This window comes from Heterodontus francisci, chromosome 3, assembly GCF_036365525.1.
Source record: "Heterodontus francisci isolate sHetFra1 chromosome 3, sHetFra1.hap1, whole genome shotgun sequence".
NCBI lineage: Eukaryota > Metazoa > Chordata > Chondrichthyes > Heterodontiformes > Heterodontidae > Heterodontus > Heterodontus francisci.
The window spans coordinates 74,026,186-74,038,648 of record NC_090373.1 but is presented as its reverse complement, the minus strand read 5'-3'; the positions used below and the strand labels follow the sequence as shown (position 1 = coordinate 74,038,648).

Here is a 12,463-nt window from a genome sequence, read left to right as displayed (position 1 = left end):
GGCGGGCCGTCCCTCCCCGCCGGTAATATGCAGCAGGCCCTTCTCAACAACGGGGGTCGAGGTGGGCTTCTCCCCGCTGAATTTTACAGGCCCCCCCGCCCGCCCCGCCAAGACCCACGGCATCGAGCGACTGGTAAAATTCAGCCCATGAACTAGAAACTTATTTAACTACTGTTTTACCATGTGCAGTTTGGGAGTTAGGAAATGTTAGGCTGCACATATTTAAAAAAACACAAAAGAAAGATATCAATTTGTCTTCAAGATTTAAAAATGAATGTTATTTTACTGGGCGTTTCTAAGCACTGTCCCTCACAGAACAAGCAACCAATCAGCCTGCCACCCTATGAAGTATAAAGTACAAGTTTTGTTAGGTAAATTTGTTTGGAAATATTTTTAGAATAATAACTGCATCTGGGCACAACAGCAGGTACACCAATATATAAATTTTAAAGAAACAACGTATTATTTTAACACCATATTTAAAAAATTTACTCACTAACTGAACTATAATCAGAAACTTGGAAAATACGTTCTTTTTACTTCATTTCACAAACAAATGATACCTTACACGTTATTTAGACTGAAGCACATCACTATGCTAGATATGTGTGAGCAAATGAAAAATGCTGAAGGCACCTAAAGTTAAATTATACATATACAGTGTTACTAAAAATGGACTCCAGTGATCTTTCCAGCCTAGTGGCATTTGAAAATATGAAAGATCATCTGGGAGGTCTTCAGCCGTCTCTTAGTGAACTCTTGATTTAAATGTTGCATTTCCGTATATAGGAAAACATCGACTGCAACTTTCAACTTACTTTGCAAGATATCCTGACACCGGAGCGCGAGTTTGCAGTGCCGACTATTCCACTGGAAGTCTCAGCTTCATAGTTGTAAAAGTACTTCTTAAGATATTTGAAGCGAGTATTCCGTTCTACATTGGGTAAAATAAGTAAATGTTGTAACTTCTAGGCCGGATAAACCGAGCACCACCACCGCCCACCCCGCTAATATTTATCTCATAGTTCTGATCCAGATGTTACTCGGCAATTAGCAATGTCTTGCTCGGACGGTCTATAGGGACTGCACCATTCCGATGTCCCAACAGGCGGCACTGTTCCACCAGACTAGCGCAGTGCAGAAAGGTCTCTCCGCAACATCGGAAAACACCGACCTCCGCCTCCACTTTGTGAAATTTTGACAAAATGTTTATTCATATACATCGTCATAGGCGCAGCTACCAGGAGGCAGGGAGGCTGTGTCTCCCCATGCTTTTTTTTTTGGAATGAACAAAGTCCTCCCATTCACCGACTCCAAATTCCAGAATTGCCCCCACGCCTCATGTCTCCCCCTTAATAGATATAGTTGCGCCTCAGATAACAATTCTAACAATTTAGTCCGTTCGGTATAAATCATGGAATTTCATGATTTGTGTTAATTGATACCGAGTAATCACGGTGTGATCGCCTCTAGATTTCTTTTTAATATTCGTTCATGGGATGTGCATCTTGCTGGCTCGGCCAGCATTTATTGTCCGTTCCAAATTGCCATTGAGAAGATGGTAGTGAGCTGTCCATCTGGCGCAGAAGTTGGTCTCAAAATACTTAGTAACTGAGATCGGATAAATGACAACAGTAATAATCATATAGTTAATTACAATACGACTTACTTAAACAGTATGCGTTTTTTCTGTCTTCAGATCTGTCTTCTGAAAAGTGAAGATACATTTATATATCGTATTTTAACGAGTATAACTAAACTTAATAATGCACTTTTCCTTTCAAAGATTCCTGCTACGATCCTTGATGCAAGGTATTACAATAATTATCCTTTGAATGCTTTGTTTCTTCTTTAGTGAAATAATGATAAAGACACTACTACGGATACTGATGCAAAAAGTTAAAATATTTATAAGGTCCAGTGGAAAATATATTTCAAGCAATTTGAGATTAATAAAGGACGGATGGAATTGAACATTTATTGCTTTTGAAATAAAACATAATTTAAAATATTTACCTCAGAATTGAAACTAAAGTTCTTGCATTCAAAAAAGTGATTTCAGTTTAATTAATTTGAACGAATTTTAATTAATTCAACTCGAAAGATAATCGTATTATGCACTACTGCTTTCCTCAGAAAGGCATCAATGTAGGCTACAATGTAAACGAAATATAAATTAATAATTGTAAATATGTTACAGCACACGGCATGTAAAACATGGCACCGAATATACTATATTTTATATCGCATTTACTGGGTCAATGATTTATTATGATAAACGTTAACAAAAACTTACGTGCAAATATACAACTGCCGAACAGCAGTAGGAAACAGAGCTTCGTAACGAAGCCCATGTTGAGGTGTTTTGCGATCTCCTGCTGAAGTGACTAAGTTTGTGTCCTGGCGCAGTATTTATATAGTTACTGCAGCTGAGCCAATCTGTTTATGAAGTTCACTGCAGTTGCAAAAGTTATCAGAAAGTCCAAAGGTTAAACTTGGGTGTCTTACGCAGTTGGGACAAAGGGAGCTAAGCTGTTTTCATAATAACTTTACAATTCTGATATGGAAACAGCTTTTCTTTGTAATTATATTTTAAATAGATCCTTCCTCTAACGGGGAAAAAGTACTGAGGAACAGTGGTGGATTCGAAATTAATAATATGGGGGGGGAGGTGGAATCAGCCACAGAAGCCGAAATGACTGAGAACTAGTCTCACACAGACGGGCAAAGATGACATCATTAAACTCAGAACGAAAATTTCGCAGTTTATCAAGATAATTTTAACTCCAGATGCGATAGTGCCTGTGAACATACTTTGCCTCGAATGTATACAGGTGGAATTTGCGGAACGGTGGGGAGGAGTTACTTGTTTTTTTGGCAAGTTTCTTTTTCCTGATAGCAGGTATTTGACAACAAGTTATTTTGTATCCTGTGATTCAAAACACAATAAAAAGGAAAAAAAATAGAATGCATTAATATAGCGTCTTTCAAGACCACAGGTCATCCCATAGCACTTTCCAGCCAATGAAGTACTTTTGAAGTGTTGTAACATAGGAAAGGTGGCAGCTAATTTGCACACAGCAAACTGCTACAATCAACAATGTGACAATGACCAGATAATTTGTCTGTGCAATGTTCATTGAGGATAAATATTGAACAGGACAGCAGGGAAATAGTGTTCGAAATAGTGCCATGGGATCGTTATGTCAGACAGGACCTCAGTTTAACGTCTCATCTGAAAGATGGCACCTCCAACATTGCAGCATTCCCTCAGTACTGTGTTGGAGAGTCAGCCTTATTTTTTGTGTCCAAGTCTTGGAATGGGATTTGAACACATAATCTACCAGCTCAGAAGTGAGAGGGCTACCAACTGAGTCATGACTGACATCATAACTTACATAACTGGATGATATTGGGATATTTCATAATATTTACATTATTTTACTAGTCGAACTTCCATAACATTGTTCATGGGTTGTTTACTGTATGGAGTGTGGTTTCCTGTATGTATTATCTGTAATGAGCTGATGTCCCCATCCTCCTCCAACACCTCTCCTCCGTCATTCCTGGTTCCATTCCTATCTAAGCATTCATAGTCAAAGAATCACCTGCAATGGCTTCTTTTCCCATTCCTTCAAAGTTATCTCTGGAGTCATCCAAGGATCTATTCTTGCAATGCCCCCCACATTTATCAACTACATGCTGATCTTCAGCAAGATCATCTGAAAGCACATTAGGCTCCACAGGTATGCTGACGAGACCCAACTCTCTCAACCGTTCCACTGCCTCTGATTTGACATGCTGCTTGTCTGACATCCAGTTCTGGAAGAGCAGAACTTTCTTCCAACAAAATATTGAAAAGATCAAAGCCATTGCCTTTGGTCCAGGGGTGAGAGTGGCCAAAGATTAAAACGTCTGAAAATTAGCGGCCAAAGACAAAAAAGTATGATTTTTTTTTTGATGAGGAATCATGTAATTATAGTACTGTTAGTGATCTGTAATGAATGCAAATGCTTCCAGGCCACTTCAAATGTGTAGAAATATTAGTTTTCCCTTTGTTTACCTTTGATAACTGACAGACTCCTCACAGACCACATGGATCGGTTGGAGCGGCAACTGGATGCACTTAGGAGCATGCAGGTGGCGGAAAGCGTCATAGACAGGAGTTTTAGAGAAATGGTTACACCCAAGGTGCAGGCAGATAGATGGGTGACCGCTAGAAGGGGCAGGCAGTTAGTGCAGGAATCCCCTGTGGCTCTCCCCCTCTCTAACAAGTATACCATTTTGGATACTGTTGGGGGGGATGGCCTATCAGGGGAAAACAGCAGCAGCCAGAGCAGTGGCACCACGGCTGGCACTGTTGTTTAGCAGGGAGGGACAAAGTGCAGAAGAGCAATAGTTATAGGGGACTCTATAGTCAGGGGCACAGATAGGCGCTTCTGTGGACGTGAAAGAGACTCCAGGATGGTATGTTGCCTCCCTGGTGCCAGGGTCAAGGATGTCTCTGAACGGACAGGGGGCATTCTGAAGGGGGAGGGTGAACAGCCAGAGGTTGTGGTACACATCGGTACCAACGACACAGGCAGGAAGAGTGATGAGGTCCTACAGGGGGAGTTTAGGGAGTTAGGTAGTAAGCTAAAAAACAGGACCTCGAGGGTTGTAATCTCTGGATTACTCCCTGTGCCACGTGCCAGTGAGGCTAGAAATAGGAAGATAGTGCAGCTAAACACGTGGCTGAGCAGCTGGTGTAAAAGGGAGGGTTTCAGATATCTGGACCATTGGGCTCTCTTCAGGGACAGATGGGACCTGTACAAGAAGGATGGGTTGCATCTAAATTGGAGGGGAACTAATATCCTGGCTGCAAGATTTGCTAGTGTTACTCGGGAGGCTTTAAACTAGTGTGGCAGGAGGGTGGGAACCAGAGCAGTAGGACAGCGAGTGAAATAAATGAGGAGGACATAGTAAATAAGGCCAGTAGGACTAAGAGGAAGAGCAGGCAGGGAGATGTTGCTGAGCACAGCGGGACTGGTGGTCTGAAGTGCATTTGTTTCAATGCGAGAAGTATAACAGGTAAGGCAGATGAACTTAGAGCTTGGATTAGTACTTGGAAATATGATGTTGTTGCCATTACAGAGACTTGGTTGAGGGAAGAGCAGGATTGGCAGCTAAATGTTCCAGGCTTTAGAAGCTTCAGGCAGGATAGAGGGGGATGTAAAAGGGGTAGGGCAGTTGCATTACTGGTTAAGGAGAATATCACAGCTGGACTGCGGGAGGACACCTCAGAGGCGTCATGCAGCGAGGCAATATGGGTGGAGGTCAGGAATAGGAAGGGTGCAGTCACGATGTTAGGGGTTTTCTACAGGCCTCCCAACAGCCAGCAGGAGGTAGAGGAGCAGATATGTAGACAGATTTTGGAAAGATGTAAAGGTAACAGGGTTGTGGTGGTGGGTGATTTTAACTTCCCCAATATTGACTGGGACTCACTTAGTGCTAGGGGCTTGGATGGGGCAGAATTTGTGAGGAGCATCCAGGAGGGCTTCTTGAAACAGTATGTAGATAGTCCAACTAGGGATGGGGCCATTCTGGACCTGGTATTGGGGAATGAGCCCGGCCAGGTGGTCGAAGTTTCAGTGGGGGAGCATTTCGGGAGCAGTGACCATACTTCCATAAGTTTTAAGGTACTTGTGGATAAGGATGAGTAGTCCTCGGGTGAAGGTGCTAAATTGGGGGAAGGCTAATTATAACAATATTAGGCAGGAACTGAAGAATTTAGATTGGGGGCGGCTGTTTGAGGGTAAATCAACATCTGACATGTGGGAGTCTTTCAAACGTCAGCTGATTAGAATCCAGGACCAGCATGTTCCTGTGAGGAAGAAAGACAAGTTTGGCAAGTTTCGGGAAGCTTGCATAACACGGGATATTGTGAGCCCAGTCAAAAAGAAAAAGGAAGCATTTGTAAGGGCTGGAAGGCTTGGAACAGATGAAGCACTTGAGGAATATAAAGACAGTAGGAAGGAACTTAAGCAAGGAGTTAGGAGGCTAAAAGGGGTCATGAAAAGTCATTGGCAAACAGGATTAAGGAAAATCCCAAGGCTTTTTATACATATATAAAGAGCGAGAGGGTAACCAGGGAAAGGGTTGGCCCACTCAAGGACAGAGGAGGGAATCAATGTGTGGAGCCAGAGGAAATGGGCGAGGTGCTAAATGAGTACTTTGCATCAGTACTTTGCATCAGAAGGACTTGGTGAATGATGAGCCTAGGGAAGGGAGTGCAGATAGTCTCAGTCATCTCATTATCAAGAAGGAGGAGGTGTTGGGTGTCTTGCAAAGCATTAAGGTAGATAAGTCCCCAGGGCCTGATGGGATCTACCCTAGAATACTGAGGGAGGCAAGGGAAGAAATTGCTGGGGCCTTGACAGAAATCTTTGCATCCTCATTGGCTACAGGTGAGGTCCCAGAGGACTGGAGAATAGCCAATGTTGTGCCTTTGTTTAAGAAGGGTGGCAAGGATAATTCAGGAAATTATAGGCCGGTGAGCCTTACGTCAATGGTAGGGAAACTATTAGAGAGGATTATTCGGGACAGGATTTACTCCCATTTGGAAACAAACGAACTTATTAGCGAGAGACAGCATGGTTTTGTGAAGGGGAGGTCATGTCTTACTAATTTGATTGAGCTTTTTGAGGAAGTGACGAAGATGATTGATGACGTGGATATTATCAATATGGACTTTAGTAAAGCCTTTGACAAGGTCCCTCATGGCAGACTGGTACAAAAGGTGAAGTCACACGGGATCAGAGGTGAGCTGGCAAGATGGATACAGAACTGGCTCGGTCATAGAAGACAGAGGGTATCAGTGGATGGATGTTTTTCTGAATGGAGGAATGTGACTAGTGGTGTTTCACAGGGATCAGTGCTGGGACCTTTGCTGTTTGTAGTAGATATAAATGATTTGGAGGAAAATGTAGCTGGACTGATTGGTAAGTTTGCGGACGACACAAAGGTTGGTGGAGTTGCGGATAATGATGAGGATTGTCAGAGGATACAGCAGGATATAGATCGGTTGGAGACTTGGGCGGAGAAATGGCAGATGGAGTTTAATCCGGACAAATGTGAGGTAATGTATTTTGGAAGGTCTAATGGAAGTGGGAGGTATACAGTAAATGGCAGAACCCTTAGGAGTATTGACGGGCAGAGGGATCTGGGCGTACAGGTCCACAGGTCACTGAAAGCGGCAACGCAGGTGGATAAGGTAGTCAAGAACACATACGGCATGCTTGCCTTCATCGGTCGAGGCATAGAGTATAAAAATTGGCAAGTCATGTTGCAGCTGTACAGAACCTTAGTTAGGCCACACTTAGAATATTGCATGCAATTCTGGTCGCCACACTACCAGAAGGACGTGGAGGCTTTGGAGAGGGTACAGAGGAGGATTACCAGGATGTTGCCTGGTCTGGAGGGCATTAGTTATGAGGAGAGGTTGCAAAAACTCGGATTGTTTTCACTGGAATGACGGAGGTGGAGGGGCGACATGATAGAGGTTTACAAAGTTATGAGCGGCATGAACAGAGTGGATAGTCAGAAGCTTTTTCCCAAGGTGGAAGAGTCAGTTACTAGGGGACATAGGTTTAAGGTGCGAGGGGCAAAGTTTAGAGGGAATGTGCGATGCAAGTTTTTTACACAGAGGGTGGTGAGTGCCTGGAACTTGCTGCCAGGGGAGGTGGTGGAAGCAGATACGATAGCGACGTTTAAGAGACATCTTGACAAATACATGAATAGGAAGGGAATAGAGGGATATGGGCCCGGAAGTGCAGAAGGTGTTAGTTTAGGCAGGCATCAAGATCGGCGCAGGCTTGGAGGGCCGAATGGCCTGTTCCTGTGCTGTACTGTTCTTTGTTCTTTGGTAAGATGGTGAACTAATGCATTTGTATAAAACCACGGAAGTGACCTCAGCATTTCAACATTTCAGCATTAAATACAGTTAGTATATCATATAATTATGAAGGATGAAGTCAATTTTAACATCAGAACTGCCAGTTCCATCTTTTTTTAAAAGCCCACCGGAAAACCACGAAGCTGCCCTCAAGGTTGGAAGCAGCAGTTCACACTCACAGCAATTATTCCCGATTTTTTTAAAGCCCGTCTTTTGGGTCTGAAAGTAGGAAACTGCTGGGATGTACAACCTTGTCATGTGTGGGGCCACATTACAACTGTTGTCGCACATTTTGGGGCTGGTGAGCAAACTTCAGAAAGATAAAGGCATTAGAAATTTATTTTACTATTAATCAAAGTAACAAAAAACTTGCATTTTTGTGAACAAGCTTTAAATGAGGAGACTAATTTATTAACTTACTTTCTCATCACTATGTTGAACACTGATTAGTGAGATACCTGGCATTTCTTTTTGTTTGCACAAGTAGTTAATGCCTGCCCGCACACTTGATGTAGCGATGTAGAGTATAGATGACCATCTGTCAGTAGTGATCTTGATTGCTCTCTCTCCACCAACCCCCACCCCCCTCCCCCACCTTACCCTGTCTGTCTCTTTCTCTCTCGCCCCCCTTTCTGGGCTGGATCTTGTTCTCCCACCACCAGGAGCAGCGACGAACGAAGAACATGGCAACTGCCACGCACGGGCGCCATGCCACCGCGATCTGGACGGGAAAGTGAAGGCGCGTGAGTGCCTTACGTCACATTGAAGATCAGAAATTGAAAGCAAGATCGCTGCAGATTGCATTTAAATTAATGCAAAGATGTAATTTTTAAATATGCCAACTCTGGTTCTATTGCAGAGGAATGGAGGGGCCGCCATAGAGCTTCCCTGCCACCGGAAGACCCGTTCCAACTCGTGGGGGCTGGTGCACCAGTGTAAACTGGGTGATAGGTGATACTTCGAACATAGGAACATACAAATTAGGAGCAGAAGTAGGCTACTCAGCCCATCGAGCCTGCTCCACCATTCAATAAGTTCATGGCTAAACTGATTACTCCACATTTCCACCTACCCCCGATAACCTTCCACCTCCTTGCTTATCAAGAATCTATCTAGCTCTGCCTAAAAAATATTCAACTGCCTTTTTGAGGAAGAGAATTCCAAACACTCATGACCCTCTGGGAGAAAAAAATTCTCCTTGTCTCTGTCTTAAATGGGCGACCCCTTATTTTTAAACAGTGACCCCTAGTTCTAGATTCTCCCACAAGGGGAAACATCCTTTCCACATCCTCCCTGTCAAGTCCCATCAGGATCTTATATGTTTCAATCAAGTAGCCTCTTACTCTTCTAAATTCCAGCGGATGCAAGCCATTTTTGGGCTACTACCAACCCATTTACATCAGGCAAGCCTAGTGAAATCATTCCCCCATATCTTCTCTCCACAAAGTAACAGAAACAGCTGAATAAGTAGCTAGCAATCAATGGGAGATAATGTATCCACGCTATAATATAGCTTTAATAAATGATTTAAAAAGGGTCAGTAGGCAATAATAAATATCAGCTATTATCAGATAACAATTTTTCAATAAAGTTGTCTGCCTCTACATTTTTAGCGTAAAATGGGCAATAGCCAATCAACAGCCCATTTTATACCCACCTGATTTTCTTTACCATTTACATTGAAGAACCTCCAATTCCTTATTGCCCTATATGTGCTACCACCAAAGGTCAACTTCAACCCCCTCTGATCTTTTCGCAAAGATTCCAGTATCCTTCCTACTGGTCTAGTTTATGCATGGTTTTGCCTGCTATGGATTTAACACCATTTGTACACATAGTTGACACATAATTGCTGAATGTTCCTTTCTTTTGCCATTTATTTATTCTTGAGGGATATTTGATGGAAATAAACACGTGATGTAGCAGATTAGCAACAATCAATACTTAAAAAGAAACATAGTAAAATAGAGAAAAGAATTGTTAATACATTTTGATTGATATGACAATGCAATGATTTAAGAAACTGTTTTTCAACAAGTCCGAATTAATAAACATGCTAGCAAGTCATTTAAATGTAATAATAGAATGCATTTAAAATCAATAAATCATGTCATTGTTCGGTCTTCAGTGACATTACTTTACAGTCTTAGTGGCAGCAGCAAGAAAACTAGGATGAATTAAGGAAATTTAATTTGCTTTTGATTTTAATGGGAGGAGATGGGCTATAATAATTAAATTCTCTCTGTTTTGGTGAGAATAATGACAGAGTGGCCACAAATTCCAGGAATTAACCTGTGGCAGAAGAGCAGCAGAAATCACATTGCCATAATTTCTTGAAACCTCTGTGCTCAGATAGTGGCATATGCCATAGATGGGTGAAAGTTTTCAGGAAATTCCAGACAAGAATAACTGTAATGTAATTTGGAGGAAGAAAGACATCAAAGAATGAAATAAACTGTTAAACTAAACCGTCAAATAGCTAGAATCACATGCTCACGTATCCTAGAAACTTTTTCCCACCAACATATATGGCTTGAAAATAGAAAAGGAGCAAAAGTATCTGGGAGAGAGGTTTAAAGGCTATGATTTTAACTTGGGGTGTGAATTGGGAGGGCAGGAAGCCACCATAATGTCAGGATCATGAAGTCCAGGCAATTTTACCTCCTGAGCTTCATTTCTATCAAATTGTTGGGCTGCCTTCCTGTTCGTGTCAGGAATCAGGCAGGCATACAGAGGGTAAATGTAATCCCCAAAAAGGGGATCTGGTAGGTCCAGCTGCTGATGCTGATGCTGAAGCTGCTGTTCGTCTTCCAGGTCTTCCTCCATCCAAATGAAATGAGCAATAATAGAGCACCTGATGAACAGATAAAGTTACAAAGGATTATAAGGCAAAAAAGTCAGAAAGAAGCAATTCTGCCCAGTTTTACTGCAGAGTGGGTGGCCTCAACCTATGTTACATTAAAAGAAGGGAAAGTTAACATTCATTTCTGAAAATACTGCACTATACCCACCTGCAAAGTAGAACTCCAGAGCAAATTCAATGTTGGAGAGACAGTGATGACAAGGACATAATTCTCCATTTTTTTTGTTGTTGATTGGACCCAATGATTCAGCTGCACTGATATGACCCCACCCTGATGCTCCAAACCAGGCATACTGCCTCATGGGTTTCCCTATTGTGACCAAAACTGCACACTACACCCTCCACCCGCACACTCCCCCACAACCCCAGCCACAAACCCTAACATGGAGGAGCCTCATCCCTAGATGGTAAGAGCAGACTGAGGTACTATAGAAGAGAAAATTGTTTAAAAAAAACTTATTCTTCTGCATCTCCGAGGGAAGGTTACTTAAAACCTATTACAATTCTAACCTTTGCCCGTTCTGATGAAGGGTCACTGACCTGAAACGTTAACTCTGCTTCTCTCTCCACAGATGCTGCCAGACCTGCTGAGTATTTCCAGCATTTCTTGTTTTTATTTCAGATTTCCAGCATCTGCAGTATTTTGCTTTTATTTATTTTCAAGTTGGGAAATAAATTAATAATTTGTGCATTACAACCCTCAGGATGCTAGCATACAAAATAAAACACAGAAGTGAATTTGGGATGGCTCTGTCCTCCAAAGTGGAAGTAAATAAATTGCCTCTGTTCTCTTGGCCATTCCCAGTGCTTTGTTTTTTGCCCAGAGTGAAAATAAAGCTCAAAGTAGAGCAGAATGCTTTTGAAAATACCCTTATATAGTTTAATAATTATGCCCTGCCCTCTGAAATTAATAGTTCATGTTGTTCTCTGATCCGGAAATAAACAAATCACCTCGAGTCTCATAAACACTACAATTCAAACTTCAATTTCCTACATTTTCAGCAGTCAGAATATTATAAATAGAAGATTTCAGAATTATTCTTTCAATTCATAAAGATCTACCTATCTCCATCCCCTAAAGTGTAATTTTCCTTATGTCCATAGGTCTCCAAAATTTGTAACTTAACAAATATTTTTGTTTTATTCATTCATGGGATGTGGGGGTCGCTGGCCAGGCCAGCATTCATTGTCCATCCCTAATTGCCCTTGAGAAGATGGTGGTGAGCTGCCTTCTGGATTCTCTGCAGTCCTTAGGGTGTAGATACACCAATAGTACTGTTAGGAATGGAGTTTCAGGATTTTGACCCAGCGACAGTGAAGGAACAGTGATATAGTTCTAAGTCAGGGTGGTGTGTGGCTTGGAGGGGAACTTGCAGGTGGTGGTGTTTCCATACATCTGCTGCCCTTGTCCTTCTAGGTGGTAGAGGTCGTGGGTGTGGAAGGTGCTGTCAAAGGACCCTTGGTGAGTTGCTGCAGTGCATCTTGTATATGGTACACACTGCTGCCACTATGCGTCGGTGGCAGAGGGAGTGAAAGTTGAAGGTGGCGGATGGGGTGCCAATCAAACGGGCTGCTTTGTCCTGGATAGTGTTGAGCTTCTTGAGTATTGTTGGAGCTGCACCTATCCAGGCAAGTGAAGAGTATTCCATCACAGTCCTAACTTGTGC

The 12,463-nt window shown here is 42.4% G+C and overlaps 1 protein-coding gene across 1 annotated transcript in view; it reads right to left on the bottom strand.

The window, feature by feature from the left end:
* Nucleotides 1–2,392, bottom strand: part of apoba (apolipoprotein Ba) — a 71,048-nt gene extending 68,656 nt beyond the window's left edge. The window contains exons 1-3 of the mRNA XM_068023277.1: nt 2,297–2,392; nt 1,670–1,708; nt 819–934 (exon numbers count right to left, since the gene is read on the bottom strand). Of these exons, the coding sequence (XP_067879378.1) occupies nt 819–934; nt 1,670–1,708; nt 2,297–2,354 (213 nt within the window). The 5' untranslated portion in view covers nt 2,355–2,392. The remainder of the gene's footprint in view (nt 1–818; nt 935–1,669; nt 1,709–2,296) is intronic.
* Nucleotides 2,393–12,463: the final 10,071 nt, after the last annotated feature.